The 14,592-nt window shown below is 53.2% G+C and overlaps 1 protein-coding gene across 1 annotated transcript in view; it reads left to right on the top strand.

The window, feature by feature from the left end:
- Nucleotides 1–14,592, top strand: part of LOC103812181 (ephrin type-A receptor 8-like) — a 45,737-nt gene that overhangs the window by 756 nt on the left and 30,389 nt on the right. The window contains exon 2 of the mRNA XM_009085190.1: nt 14,498–14,562. Within this exon, the coding sequence (XP_009083438.1) occupies nt 14,498–14,562 (65 nt within the window). The remainder of the gene's footprint in view (nt 1–14,497; nt 14,563–14,592) is intronic.

Here is a 14,592-nt window from a genome sequence, read left to right as displayed (position 1 = left end):
CCCCGCCTCCCTCTGCACTGGCAGCGGCACTGCTGCTTCCCAGGTCTGCTGATCTCCATCACCAGAGATCTGCCGTTCCCGCTCCCGAGCGTGTCCTTGGCACCGGCAGCAGCATCCTTCCTCCCTTCTGCTGTGCCTCAGAGCTGTGGCCAGCACGGCACAGCCCTCTGCAGTGAGCCCTGGGGCTGCTGGCCCTGCCCCGTGGCAGCAGTGGCATCTCTCCCTTCTCCTGCCCCTGCATCCCTTCCATCCTCCCGGCACGTCAGGCCCACGGGCTGGCACTGCGGAGCCTCGTGCTCTGCGCCGCTCCATGCTGGTCGGGTCCTTCCGCTGCCTGCTGTCTTCCAACACCCACCAGCGTCTTCCTCACTTGTACTCCCCATTTCCAACCATTCGCCCGTGCTATCCCTGTTTTCTGCCTGCTGCCCCTTCCTGCCTCCCTTCTGCTCCTTTCCTCATTGGTTTCGCTGTCCGTGCAGGGGATACATTGAGGTCTCATTGCTGGGGACGGGCAGTGTGGGTGCAGGATGGATCCCAGCGCCTCGACATTCCTAGCCCTTACTTGGCTTCTGCTCCTTATGCCCCATGCCCCAAGCCCTGGGCAGAGAATGGTGCAGGATGAGATCCCGACACCCCCAGTCCTTGCTTGGCCCCTGCTTCCCCATGCTCCAAGCCTTGGGCAGAGAGTGGTGCAGGATGAGCCCCCATCACCCCCAGCCCTTGCTTAGCCTCTGCTCCTCATATCCCATGCCCTGAGCCCTAAGCAGAGAGCGGTGCAGGATGAGACCCCAACACCCCCAGCTCTTGCTTGGTCTCTGCTCCTCAAGCCCCATGCCCCGAGCCCTGGGCAGAGAGTGGTGCAGGATGCTGCCCACGCTGCCCTGGGCTCTCAGCGCTGCAGTGCTGCAGAGCCAAACAGCCCTGCCCGGGCTCAGCGGACACTGGGCATGGACAAGAGAGGCCAAGGCCTCTTTGTTGTCCTCTGTGGAGGAGATTGTTGGCTGCTGGGATGGGTTTTATGGTGTCTGTGTGGTCAGCCATGCCCTGGATGGGAAAGACCTGGGTTTCCCGCAAGACTCATTGGAAAGGAAAGCTGTCCTCAATAACAGCCTTGGGCAGGGCAATGCGTGGGGCTGGGGCTGAGCTGGGGTCTGGGCAGAACAGGCAGGATGAGCTAGGTTAGACCAGGCAGAAGGTGCTGGTTGGCATCAGGATGAAGTGTGGGACCCTGCAGAAAGCTGGAGGTGCTCTGTCCGCCGCCGCTGAGAGTGGCTCCATGGGTGCTGGGACTCTGCTGTGCCATGGAACACAGTACCAGCCATGCCCTGCAACACGGGCAGTGAAACTGGGCAGGTTCTGCAGGCTCTTGGTGTCCCAGGGATGGTGGATGTCCTTGGGATGGGCTGGGAGTGGCGCCCGTGCCGGGGTGGCTACGCTGATCAATGGATCACCTTGGAGCGCGGAAGGGACTGGAAATGTGGGGAGATACTGCAAAGCACAGCCCAACCCTGGTGTCCCCCTCACCCTGGTTGTGCCAGGCTTGGTTCCCCCATTCCTACAGCATGTGGCATGTGCAGGCACAGTGTGAGGGTGTAGCCGTGGGCACAAAGGTGCCTTGTACCGCTGCCCATCCCCTTTGCCTGCTCCCACAACCTCTCCGTGCCTTGCACGTCTGGCCCTGCTGCCAGCAAACCCAAAACTGCTTTGAGAGAGCTGCAGGGTAGAAAATTACAGCCACAAAGCAAATTTGAGGCTGGGGTGTGCTGCACTCTGAGTGTCCGGAGGCAATTGGGGTATAAAATGTGTATTAACCCCCCAAAAAATGCTTCAGTCTGATTTTCTTCCTTTTCTTAGACCTCCCAGTGCCTTGCTCTTTCCTGAAAGATTTGTACCAAGAAGTTTTGAGCTTCTATTTTTTGTATTCCTTTCAGTCATTTTAGTGCCTGGGAAATAGGAGGCAAAGGGAATGGCTATTCCAAGGGAAATCCCCAATTCGGCACCGCAGCCATTGCCAAATGCAGCGAACGCCAAAACTTACATTTGTTCTATACAGGGGTGAAAATTTACAGGATGTGGAAGATTTTTCCTTTGGAGCACTGGAAAGAAAAAAAAATTGTCTGAAATTGTCAAATTGCTTTAGAACAAGGAGAGAGGAAAAGTTATTTTCCATAATATGAAGATAGTGTTGGGAGCCTAAAATATTTACGTGGAGTCGCAGAGGTGAAAATATTCAAGCAGATGTTTTACATGATGCCACGAGTTGAAGTTAAATAATCAAATAGGAAATATCTGGTTGTATTGAAAGAAAATTGGATGAGGAGAAATTACCACATTTAGGGCTTGGCTGGGGGGTAAAAAAAATGGGATTTCTGGCTAAAAAAAGAAAGGACACTTCGAGTGCTGCCGATGGGGTCTGATCCCGCCGGGGTGATGCTCCAGCTCTGGCCGTGAGGACAGCAACCTTCCCATCACAGCACTGACCCACGGGTGAGCTTGGCTGGGAGTTTGGTGGGGATGTGGTGAAGCCCCAAGGAGGAGCTGGGGACATCTGCCCCAGCGTTTCGGGGCGCGGAGGAGCGGCTGAGGCAGAGAGCGGGTGATGAGGACGGGGCGATGCACGGCGAGCGCACAGGGAGGACGCAGAGCTGCTGCCACGGGGCTGCTCCACTTCTCCTCACCCCGTGGAGCCAGGGATGGAGAGATTTTATTCCTCCATCGACAGTGATGGGGTGAGGGACAGCCCCAGGGACCTTGGGCGGCCCCAGCCGCTTGCTGCACTGCACTGCTGAACGAGGGGCTGGGGAAAGGGTTGTGGCCATGTCCCTCGCTAATCTCTCGTTGTAATCTCATTAATTGCCCCTCTGCCCAAACAGAAAAAAAGGGGAAAACTCATCTGCACATTCATTCAGTGCTACTTTCCTACCCCTCTGCGGCAATGCCGAAGTCAGGGCTGCGGGAGAGGCAAAGCGCTGAAAGGCAGAGGAAATCGCCTTTCCCGTTGGAAAAAGGCTGTGAGGGTTCATGTTCCTCCCTGAGAATAGAGAACCAGAGGGGTGAGGCATCCAGATTTCAGGGATGAGGTATGGACAAGCATTAGTCTAAATCAGGAAGGTGATTCGGGCTATGTTTGCTCAAAAAAAATCAAATCGTTTTCGGCGGATTTAATTTTTTTGATTGGTCTCAAAAATGCTGCTAAAAAGCAAATGTCTGCATGATTTTAGGGAGGTTCGGGAGGATGTGTTTGTGGTGTTATCTTCATTTCAATCCTTCTTGGATTAATAGATGATAAAACTTCTGGAAAAATCGAACCCAAAAACGAGCAGAAAAATCACACGGCAGCACACGAAACTCAGAGCGTTTTCCCTTCCCCTGGAATTCTTGTCGCCTGAAATCGCCAGGGGTTTGTTTCCAGCCACAATGAATGGCCACCCATTTTGGGGACGCTGGAAATGGATTTGATGAAACCAAATTTAAGCACAACTGAAACCCCAATGAATCACTCCAGGCAGGGAGAAATTCCCTATTTTTTCGATTGCCGAGAAACGCTCAGCAAAAGCTTTTCCCAAAAAGCAAAACAACCACCCAGTGATGAAACTCAGCCCCAGAAGATGCTCAGGGAGGGAGGGATGGAGGGAGACACATCCTACTGGGGATGGCAGGACTGGGTTTGCTGGAGACATCGTGACACCTCTGCTCTTTGTTGCGCTCGGTGCCGCGTTCTGCCCGTCCCTGCAGCCCTCGGTGCTGCCTTTCTCTCCGGGGGCACATCCATTCATATGATAACTCTATTCAGACCCTGACAGTTTTTGCTGTCTCCCACCCCAGCCTGTTTGCATGGCCAACACTCCAAATGATTCCTCTGCTACGGAGAAGTGATTAACCCCTTCGGCCCTGCTCGTTCCAAAGTCAGCGGCAGAAACAAACCCTCCCCATGTCCTGCCTGTGTCGATGTGCAGCTCTGGAGGTCATAAATAACCACATCAAGGATGGAACTCCTTAATGGAGCCGATCCAGGCACACCACTAGAGCCTAATGAAGTGTGTTTGGCCCAGGGATAGCAATCAGAAAGGTGTTTGGGAAGCTGCAGAAGGACTCTTGGTTAGGACCTGCAGGGATAGGACAAGGGACAATGGGTACAAACTGAAAGAAGAAATTTAGATTAGAATTAGGCAGAAGTTTTCCCTGTGAGGGTGGTGAGACACTGTCCCAGGTTGCCCAGGGAGGCTGTGGCTGCCCCAACCCTGGCAGTGTTCACAGCCAGGTTGGCTAAAGCCTTGAGCAACCTGCTCTGGTGGGAGGTGTCCCTGCCCAGGGCAGGGGGGTGGGGCCGGATCCTCTCTAAACTCCATTCCAACCTCTCAAATTCTGTGTTTCACCATTTATCTGAAGCCATTGGCAAAGGCAGACCCAGCCCTGCCTTTAATAATCCCTTCCAACAGCTCATCAGCTTCAAGCCTTAAAAATTGCCCCTCTCTTTTCCCTAATACAAATTTGCCTGGCTTCCCCTTCCAACCGTTTGTTCTTGTTAGGCTTTTCCTGCTGGATTAAAGAGCCCAGATTTTGAGGCTGTGAAAGTGCTCTGAGCACACCTGGGTGCCTCACAGCCCTCGTGGGCACGAGCGGATCAGGCTCTGCAGGTTTCCTTCTGTGATATTCTTTTACCTCCAGCCCTGCTATGGTGGTTGTGCCTGTGGTATCTTCTGCTCTAGCTCCAGTTTCTCCTGTTTAAAATGCTTATCTAACCATCTAAGTGAGTGGCAACAGCACTGGCTGCAGCTGGATAGACCAGCTCCATCCCAGCTCCATCCCAGCTTTATTCCAGCTCCATCCCAGCTCCATCCTAGCTCTGTCCAGCTCCATCCCAGCTCTATTTCAGCTCCATCCTAGCTCCATCCCAGCTGCATCCCCACTCCATCCTAGCTCTATTCCAGCTCCATCCCAACTCCATCCGAGCATCAAAAATTCCACAAGTCCCCAGATCCTTCCCTGGATGAAATACCTTCTGTGTTATGTACCTCCCATGCAATTTTTAAGGACTTTTGTGCTATTTAATTACCAGTGGTATGAGCTATTCCTCCTGTCCCCTCAAACGTGGTTAGTATTGGTATTTTTGTCTGTGAAAATGTTCCATTTTAGAAAGCTATTTTTAAGAGACCAAAGGCAAAAAGCCTTTGAAAGAAATTATCTTGCTTTTAAAATGCCACTGGGGTACAAACAGCTCAGCATGGTTTAGGGTGGCCAACTGGTGTGAGAGCAAAGGCATCCTCAGAGAAATTAGGAAAAAAGCAGCTGACAGCCTGAAAAACTGCCCTGCAAAGCCCCTCCAGATAATCCAGATAAGGGATCTGTAAAATCCATGTTTTCCTAGTGAGGATTCCAGAGAGGATAACACTCAAACCTTGCCAGGACTGCTGGAGTACAGGGGGGTTGTTTTTGGGGTGCTGCAGGGTTTGTCCTGCTGGACTCAGGGATCTGATACAGACACAGATCTCCAGTCACCCTGTGGGTGACTTCGGAAGTGACAGCCTTGGGGAAGAAATCTGCTAAATCCCAAACAGGCAGGAGATATTGGAGCAGACACACAGCTTACAGGTGGGGAGAGAGATGCTCTAGGATAAGAGATGGGATGGCATTAAGGGCTTACCTGGCATGAGTTCTGATGCCCCAAAAATGCAGCAGAGGTTGGAAGCCTCAGTGAGTAAAGCTGAAAACACCTTTGTGTTGATTTTATTACACCAAACAGAGGTGAGAAAAGAGAAGAGGGAGGAAGGACTGGTGTAAGGCCACAACACAAACCCCTCTGGGCACAGCCCCTAATGCTCTGAGCCTGTACCACACAGGTTTTGCTGAGCACAAGCAGAGGAGGTGTATGTTGTGTTAGAAAACTCCTGTGTCATTTTGAAAGGCTTCCACGAGCAGATCAGGCTCTGCACACTCCCTTCTGGATATTCTTTTACCTCCAGCCCTGCTATTGTGGTTGTGCCTGTGGTATCTTCTGCTCTAGGTGTTACTGGCATGAGGTGTTCAGGCTGTCCCTGAGCCAGGACTGCAGCTTGGTGGGGAGTCCTGATTTGGGTGCAGGTCCATTAGCTGCCCTTGGAGCTTCTGGGTTTAGGGCCAGTGGTGGGGGATGCCAGGAGCCACCCTTGGCTGCTGTGAGGGTTGAATGGATCAGCTCTCACAGGGCTTTACCCAGATGAGGTGCCAAGGGGTGGCTGTGTGAGGCACAGGCTCTGCTGATGGATGGAGCCATGTCATCTTGCTGTTCCTCAGGCTGGGGACACTGGGTGGAGAAGGACTTGTGTGTCTCCCAGCTGGCCAAAGCCAGACTTGGGGGCAGAAGTGCTGCAGAGCCTTCCTCTGGGGCCAGAGATGCTTCAGTGCTGCCCAGTGCCTGCCCCTCCCCAGCCTGGCTGCTGTCCTGCTCATCCCCTGCTCACATCAGATGTTTCCATGGAATTTCCTACCTCCCTGACCTTTCTCACCCCCCATCCCCAGAGCCTTCCCACCTTCTCTTCTGCCTTCTGCCCTGAATTACAACGAGCCCAGCTGCCCCCTGAGCCCAAAATAGCTCCTTCCCCACTGGCATGAGCTCCTGGCCCTGGGGTATGGAAGTGTGTGCTCATCCCTCACTCTGAGCACTGTGTCCAGCCCTGCATGGCTGATCTTTGAGCCCTGGGACAGCCCAGGACGGGATAACATTCCCAGTCATGTTTATGTCCAGTTCTGACCATGCACTGTTTGCATCAAACCCTGTGTGTGCCATTGTGCAAGGGGGCACAGCAGTTCTGGGGATGCATACCAGTACAGGGATTCTCACCAGTACAGGGGATGAACACCAGTACAGGGGATGCACACCAGTACGGGGGATACAGATCAGTACAGAGATAATCACTAGTAGAGGGGATACACACCAATCCCAGGGATGCACACCAGTCCCAGGGATGCACACCAGTACGGGGATGCACACCAGTACAGGGACACACACCAGCACAGGGATGCACACCAGTACAGGGATACACACGAGTACAGGGGATAAACACCAGTAGAGGGGATACAGACCAGTATGGAGGATGCACACCAGTACAGAGGATGCACACCAGTATAGGGACACACACCAGCACAGGGATGCACACCAGTACAGGGACACAGCCCAGTACCACAGCCCCTGCCCAGTGATGAGTGATGTGTGAGCTGTATTTGGGTCTCCTGAGTTGTCCCTCTCTGTCCCCATGCACAGAGCATGAGGAGTCTCAAACTGAGCAGGAAACAACCATTTTCCATCTCTATTTTCTCACCTGTATTTTTGAGAGGGAACATCTTTTTGTTGTTTGCCTTTTGATGTGCTTGGGTTTCTTTTTCTTTTTTTTTTTTTTTCCAGGAAGAAGAAACCCTGCCCTATAATTTCAAGGTTTTTAGCCTTAGAAATACTTTATTCAGAGTGTTTTGTTTTGTTTCATTTTTCCCCTTCTTTCACAACACCTCAGTCCTACCACAGGTTATGCTCTTGTGCTGCACATTATCTTACATGATCTCACGCAGGGGCTGGAAGGAGCAGGTTGCTCATTTTATTTTTAAAACCTGAACTGCAGGTTTTTGTTAGCACTGATTGAACAAACAAGCTTTCTTCCTGCATCAAAGTCACTCCTGCTCTGGGTATAGTGAAAAGGGGTGACCCTCTGGGCAGTCCTTATGGGCATTACCTCTCCTGATGCATTACAAAACCATAGAAAATTAAATACAGAAAGTTCACAGCAACAATCTGGAGGTCTAAGAAGAAATCCTGAAATGGGAATTAGGGCATGGCCAAAAAGCAGCATTGCTTGTGTTTGAAGATGTTTCTTTTTAGCTTGGTTTTTTTTCCCCTTTTTTTTTTTTTTTCTTTATCCAGCCTGATTCTGGCATTGCCAGAAGTGTAGAAATCCCACATTCCTGTTGGATTTGGTGAGGAAAAGCTGTACCAGCAATGCTTTTCTGAACTCTCAGGGCAGCCAAGGCCAGTGGGTGCTGAGGAGCTCCATCCCTGCTGTGTCCTTAGGATGTACAGCCTCGTGGATGAGGAGCTGCTGGACAAATCCTGCCTGGATCCAACTGCTGGTGCAGCAGAGGCCAATGGATGCACCAGTACCAGGGATGCACACCAGTACAGGGATACACACCAGTACAGGGGAGACACACCAGTGCAGGGATAGCACCCAGTACTGAGGATGCACACCAGTATAGGGGATGCACATGAGTACAGGGATGCACACCAGTACCGGGACTAAACACCAGCAAAGGGAAACACACCAGTACCATGGATGCACACGAGTACAGGGATATGCACCAGTACAGGGAAGCACACCAGTACAGGGAAACACACCAGTACCAGGGATATACACCAGCACAGGGATATGCACCAGTACAGGGAAGCACACCAGTACAGGGAAACACACCAGTACCAGGGATGCACACAAGTACAGGGGATAAACAACAGTACAGAGGATGCACACCAGTACAGGGATGCACACCAGTACCAGGGATGCACACCAATACAGGGATACACACCACTACAGGGGATAAGCACCAGTCCAGGGATGCACACCAGTACAGGGGATAAACACCAGCACAGGGAAGCACACCAGTGCAGGGAATACACACCAGTACCATGGATGCACAGCAGTACAGGGGATAAACACTAATACAGGGGATAAACACCAGTACCAGGGATACACACCAGTACAGGGAAACACACCCGTAGCAGGGATGACACCAGTGCCACAGTGCTGACCTGGATCCATGGAGAACATCCCCTGCATGCAGCTCCCGAAGAGGGAGAGCTGACCTAGGCTTGCTGCTCCTCCCTCCCAGCCCCAATGTTTGGCCTCTTGTACTGGGGATAAACGGTTACTTTTCAGTCTACAAAGAGGAATATTGTCTCAGGGATCAGGAAGGTGAAAGCGAAACTTCCCATCCTCTCTCCCTGCCATGCTCCAAGCCACAGCTTTGTGCCTTGGCTCTGCCTCCCGAGCTGGAAAGGTCATGGCTGGCTATTCAGCAAGCCTTGGATTAAACGGTGGGACACAAATAGCTGACCCACCCTGGCCCCACCTGCCCCTTCAAAGTCCTGCCTGAGCCTATGGGACGTGAATACCACTGTCTCTTTTTCCCCTCATCTCAGGAAGCCTCTCCCTGCCCCTTTCCCATACCCCAACTCTCTTTCTGCTGGGATAACCCTCCCTGTGTCATTCCCCCATGGAGTGGGGTGTGCAGACCTGCTGGGGCTGTGGGGGCTGAGCCTGCTGGTGGCTGGGGAGCAGAGAGCAGGAGCAGGAGCAGCCAAACTGTGCTGCTAGGAGTGTAATTATCCATGCAAAAGGCGTTGTTGCATGGGGGGAGCCTTGCTGGGAATCTTGGGAGGCCTTTGAAGTTGTGATGGAGAGGAACTGAAGCCCAAGGGAACTGGGCTGCTCCCACTGACCCTTCTCCCCACGCCTGCGCTACAAAGGCCCTGCCTAGGAGGGAGATGGTGGAGTAATTAGTGGGAGGACTGCAGCGGGTTAACGATTAGTGAGGGTGCTCAGAGCCTCTTTGGTCCCCCATTGCTCTTCCAGAGCCTGGGGCTCAGCACATCCCCCAGTGTGTGTCCCTGCCTTGTCCCATCACCACACCACGCAGCCCTGGGTGGGCTGAAGGTCCACAGGCTCCTATGGATATCATGAGCCCGTTCCTGAGCATGGGATGCTTGGATGAGGGACCCCAAGGTGCTCAAGGGGCTGTTTGTAGGGATGCAATACATCCCTGCAGGAGCTGCAGCCACCAGAGCAAGTGTTGGGAAAGGGATCTGAGCCCTCACTCTTTAGAGGTGATATAGATGAAGAGATATAGATGTAGATATAGTTAGAGATACAGATATAGATGAAGAGATACAGACATAGATGTAGATACAGATATAGAAGTAGAGATAGAGATATAGATGTAGATAGATAGATATAGCTGTAGCTATAGATACAGATATAGATGTAGAGATATAGAGACATAGATGTAGAGATACAGAAATAGATGTAGAGATAAAGATATAGATGTATAGATATAGAAATATAGGTGTATATATGGAAAGAGAGATATAGATGTAGGATATAGATATAGATGTAGATTTATAGATACAGATGTAGATGCAGATACAGATGTAGACATGTATAAAGATATAGATGATACATATAAATATAGACACAGATCTAAGTTATAGATATATGGCAAGACACCTACTGTCCCAGGCAAAATGCACATCCTCTGGGTGCTAGTCCCTGCCTCAATGTCCTCACCCATCCCAAGCAATGTTTAGAGTTTGGTAGACATGTGCATGGATACAGATATGGATATGGCTACAGATATAGACCCCAAAATAACCATGTATACCTATATCAATACATTCTACATACACATCATAGACAGAGTCATACACCTTGGCCCTGACTCCTGCCTAATCTGTCTCTCCAAGGCTGCAATGTGCACTACTCATGCCCCATCACACAGGGCAACTTTTGAAAGGAGCAGAAGGTTCTGCCTGATGTGAGGCTCTGTCCCCAGCCCCCGGTCGGTGCTGGGGAGTGACCTGCTCCCTCCTAGGTGCTTCCATCTGAGCAGGCAATCAGGCTTGACAGCTTTTCCACCAGGGTGAGAATTTCCCCTGACACCTCCTGGTGTTTTGGCTCAATACACCGAGGCAAGGCCAAGGCACAGAATAGGGAAAGTACAAAATGGTGCTCAGGCAAACAAAATGGAGCTCGCAGTTTGAGCCTGATCCATGCAGACAGTCCATAACATCAAACAGAATTGCCCAGCTGTAGGAGAGAGGGCTCCCAAACCAGTATGTTTGCTGAGAAAACCTTTCAGCTGAATGGAGGCCTTTGTGGTGGTCTCACTCAGCCTCTGGGCTGAGTATCACCCCCAGAGGAGAGACACAGCCAGGAGGTCACCTGCAAGGGGCTGGGTGGGCACTTGTTGGCATTGGGCTGGAGCCTCATGTGTAACCAGTTGGGTTTGGGGAGGGGGGTTGGTGGCCCCATAGCCCAGCAGAGCCTGTCACAGTGCTGCTGGATCCATATCCACAGCCTCTGTGTGCTATTCCATGAGCTAATGTAAGAGCTCTCGGGTACACAGTGCCCTTATGTCTCTGCAGTGCCCTTATGTCACTGTGGTGCCCATCGTGGTGGGCTAAATGTTCAGGGCTCCTGTGCACTTGGCTGAAATGCTTGGGAGGGAATAAAAGAAATAACTTAGCCCTCTTCCTGCAAACAGGCATGAGGAAACCCACCATGGTGGGATGCAGGGCTGACCATAGACTGGATGCAGGGCTGACCATGGACTGGATGCAGGGCTGACCATGAGTGGGATGCAGGGCTGGCCATGGTGGGATGCAGGGCTGGCCATGGTTGGGATGCAGGGCTGACTACAGGTGGGATGCAGGGCTGACCACAGGTGGGATGCAGGGCTGACCATGAGTGGGATGCAGGGCTGACCATGGACTGGATGCAGGACTGACCAAGGCTGCAGGGCTGATGATGGGTGGGATGCAGGGCTGACCATGGATGGGATGCAGGGCTGATGATGGGTGGGATGCAGGGCTGACCATGGATGGGATGCAGGGCTGATGATGGGTGGGATGCAGGGCTGACCATGGATGGGATGCAGGGCTGATGATGGGTGGGATGCAGGGCTGACCATGGATGGGATGCAGGGCTGATGATGGGTGGGATGCAGGGCTGACCATGGATGGGATGCAGGGCTGACCATGGTGGGATGCAGGACTGACCATGGTGGAATGCAGGACTGACCATGGTGGGATGCAGAGCTGACCATAGGGGAAACACAGGGATGTAAGCTGGTGAACCTGTTTGAGCACCAAGGCACCCACAAGGGGATGAGTCCTTCATCTCTCTGAGGTTGGGTGATAGCTACATGGTAGGTGTGGTGGGCTGGGGCTCCATCACACACCTCTGTGCAGACAAGCCTGGGGTACCTCCCAGTGTGCAGTGTCAGGGTTGTCCCCTAAGGCAGGATGCTCCTGCTGGACCCCAGTCCATGCAGACTCCTCCAGGGGAGCAGTGGGATGCAGCCACATCCATCACTGAGCATCTCAGCGTGGGAAAGAGGGTGCAGAGACCCCGGTGGGGGGGAGAGAGGGTCTGCAAAAAGCACTCCCCTCCCTGCAACCTGCCTGCTGAGGGTCACCGGGACCGTGCTCCTGCGCTGTGAGCAGGGAAACTCCCAAGCCTGGGCTCCTGCTGGGCGAATTACCCAGGGAAAATAGGCAGAAAATCTTCAGATTAACAATAACAAATAAAAATGGATTTGAGATCTCCGAGGTAATTACTCCGTGCTGAGGGCAAGGGGCCTCTTTAGCAGTGGGAGCAGCACCGTGCGGGGAGTGGAGGGGCTTGGCCTGCTGTTGGGCCAATGGAGTCACACAAGAAAGCCTGGAAATTCTTTCAAATTGTTCTGCTAACATTAATAAATGCCTCAAAAGCTCCTAATCTGCTCTGTCAGGAGCATGACGTCCGGGTGTTTCACAGCCAGCTCACGTCTCTGCTCCTCTCTCCCCACCTCTCCTTCCCTGCCTGGTAATAGTAAATGGAAGTGGCACCCGTTCCTCAGACTGCAGGGACCAGCCTCATGCTGAGCACAGGCTCTGCCAGGGCTGGGGCTGCTGTCCTGATGTGCCCCATCCCTGCTGTGACAAGCTGGTCCTTGCACCAAGTCCATCATCCCTCCAGAGCACAGGGACCAGCCGAGACCTGGTGCTGCAGAGGGATGGATGCTGTGCCCAGGTGCCTTGAGGTCCAGTGTGATGCCCAGACCTGGTGCTGCAGAAGGAGGCTGTGCCCAAGTGCCTTGAGGTCCCTTGTGATGCCCAGACCTGGTGCTGCAGAGGGAGGCTGTGCCCAGGTGCCTCGAGGCCCAGTGTGATGCTGCTTGATGGTGAGGAAAGGCAGCCAGCATGGATGTAGCATCCTGAGTGGGACTGACCTTACTGGGACAAAGATTACTGGAACACCTTGCTAGCATCCTCTCCCAAGCCTTCATCCCTCTAGATCTGCACTCTGGGGCTTGGAGTCCTTCCCAGGGTGTTGAGCAATTCCAGAGGTTATTGGGAAGAGCCAAGGCTTTCCTCTGCCTGGTGCTGACTTCTGGGACCAGTCCAGACCTGGTGCTGTATGGGGATGCTGTGCCCAGGTGCCTTGAGGTCCATTTTATTGCTGCTCAAGGGTGAGGAAAGGCAGCCAGCATGGATGCAGAATCCCTCTGGTGTCCAGGGACCAGCCCAGACCTGGTGTTGCAGAGGGATGCTCTGCCCAGGTGCCTTGAGGTGCAGTGTGATGCCCAGACCTGATGCTGCAGAGGGATGCTGTGCCAAGGTGCCTCAAGGTGGAGTGTGATGCTGCTCGAGGGTGAGGAAAGGCAGACAGGATGGAAGCAGCATCCCAAGTGAGACTGACCTTTCTGGGACAAAGAGCACTGAGAAAAGCTGGAGGCACTCAGGGGCCCTGAGGGAGGCTGGTGCTGGTGAGGGGTGATGAGGTACTGCTGCACTGGTGTTGGTGCCTGCTGCACTCACTCCCAAGGGTCAGGACACCTTGCTGGCATCCTCTCCCAAGCCTCCATCCCTCTGGATCTGCACTCAGGCTTGGGGTCATTCCCTAGGTGCTGAGCAAGTCCAGGGGTTACTGGGCAGCAGCAAGGCTTTCCTCTGCCTGGTGCTGTGGATCTGGCTGTGGGGCTGGGATGCCTCAGAGCACAGCTGTGACATCCTGCTTTCTGCCAGGTTTCCACAGGAAGCTCCTGAGCATGTTCAAAGGCATCCTCACCTCTCCCCAGCAGAGCTGCTCCCCTCCCCATGCAGTGTGGCTGTGTCTCTCATTAAGCCAAGCTCCCAGTGGTGGCAGGGATTTGGGAGGGCTGGCTTTGATGGTCCTCTGCAGTGGGGTGTCAGCCAGGCCCATGGGGGGTCACTTTGTGCTGGAGATGGGCACTGCAGTGTGCAATTACAGCAGCTGCTGGAGTGCAGACTTCAAACCAGTGACGCTGGGAGGGAGCTGAGCCTAAAGGGCTCCCAGAGGAGAAGTGTCCCAGAGAGGAATGATGCTCCAGTTGCATCAGTGTTGGCCCAGAGTGGAAGTGGTGGACAAACTGGTGCTTGGAGTATGTTTCCCCCAGCTCCCCTTGCTTCGCATCCCCTCTGACCTGCTGTTTGCAGCCCCCTCTCCTCCAAAAGGTCCCACTGCTCTCAGTCCTGTGGTCAGGACTCAACTCTGCTGACTCACCAGCTCTGGGGAGCATCATCACCCTCACTCCATACCTCATATCCAGCCAGGCAGGTCCCTGGCAGCAGATTGATGGGTGAGGGGACATTCCACCAAGTGGCATGTGAGGAGGGGTTTGTGGTGGCTCAGTTCCTCACCCCTTGGGGATGGGGACAAAGCTTTCTAACACAGCCTTTTGCTCCTGTGTTTTCTAGTGAACTTGCTGGACACATCAACAATCCCAGGGGACTGGGGCTGGATGACTTATCCCTCACATGGGGTAAGTATGAAGCAGCTGTTGGCACAGAGG

The sequence above is a fragment of the Acanthisitta chloris genome, unplaced genomic scaffold, assembly GCF_000695815.1.
Source record: "Acanthisitta chloris isolate BGI_N310 unplaced genomic scaffold, ASM69581v1 scaffold4162, whole genome shotgun sequence".
Lineage (NCBI taxonomy): Eukaryota > Metazoa > Chordata > Aves > Passeriformes > Acanthisittidae > Acanthisitta > Acanthisitta chloris.
Note: the sequence above shows the minus strand (reverse complement) of the source record. Positions and strands in the feature narration are given on the sequence as shown.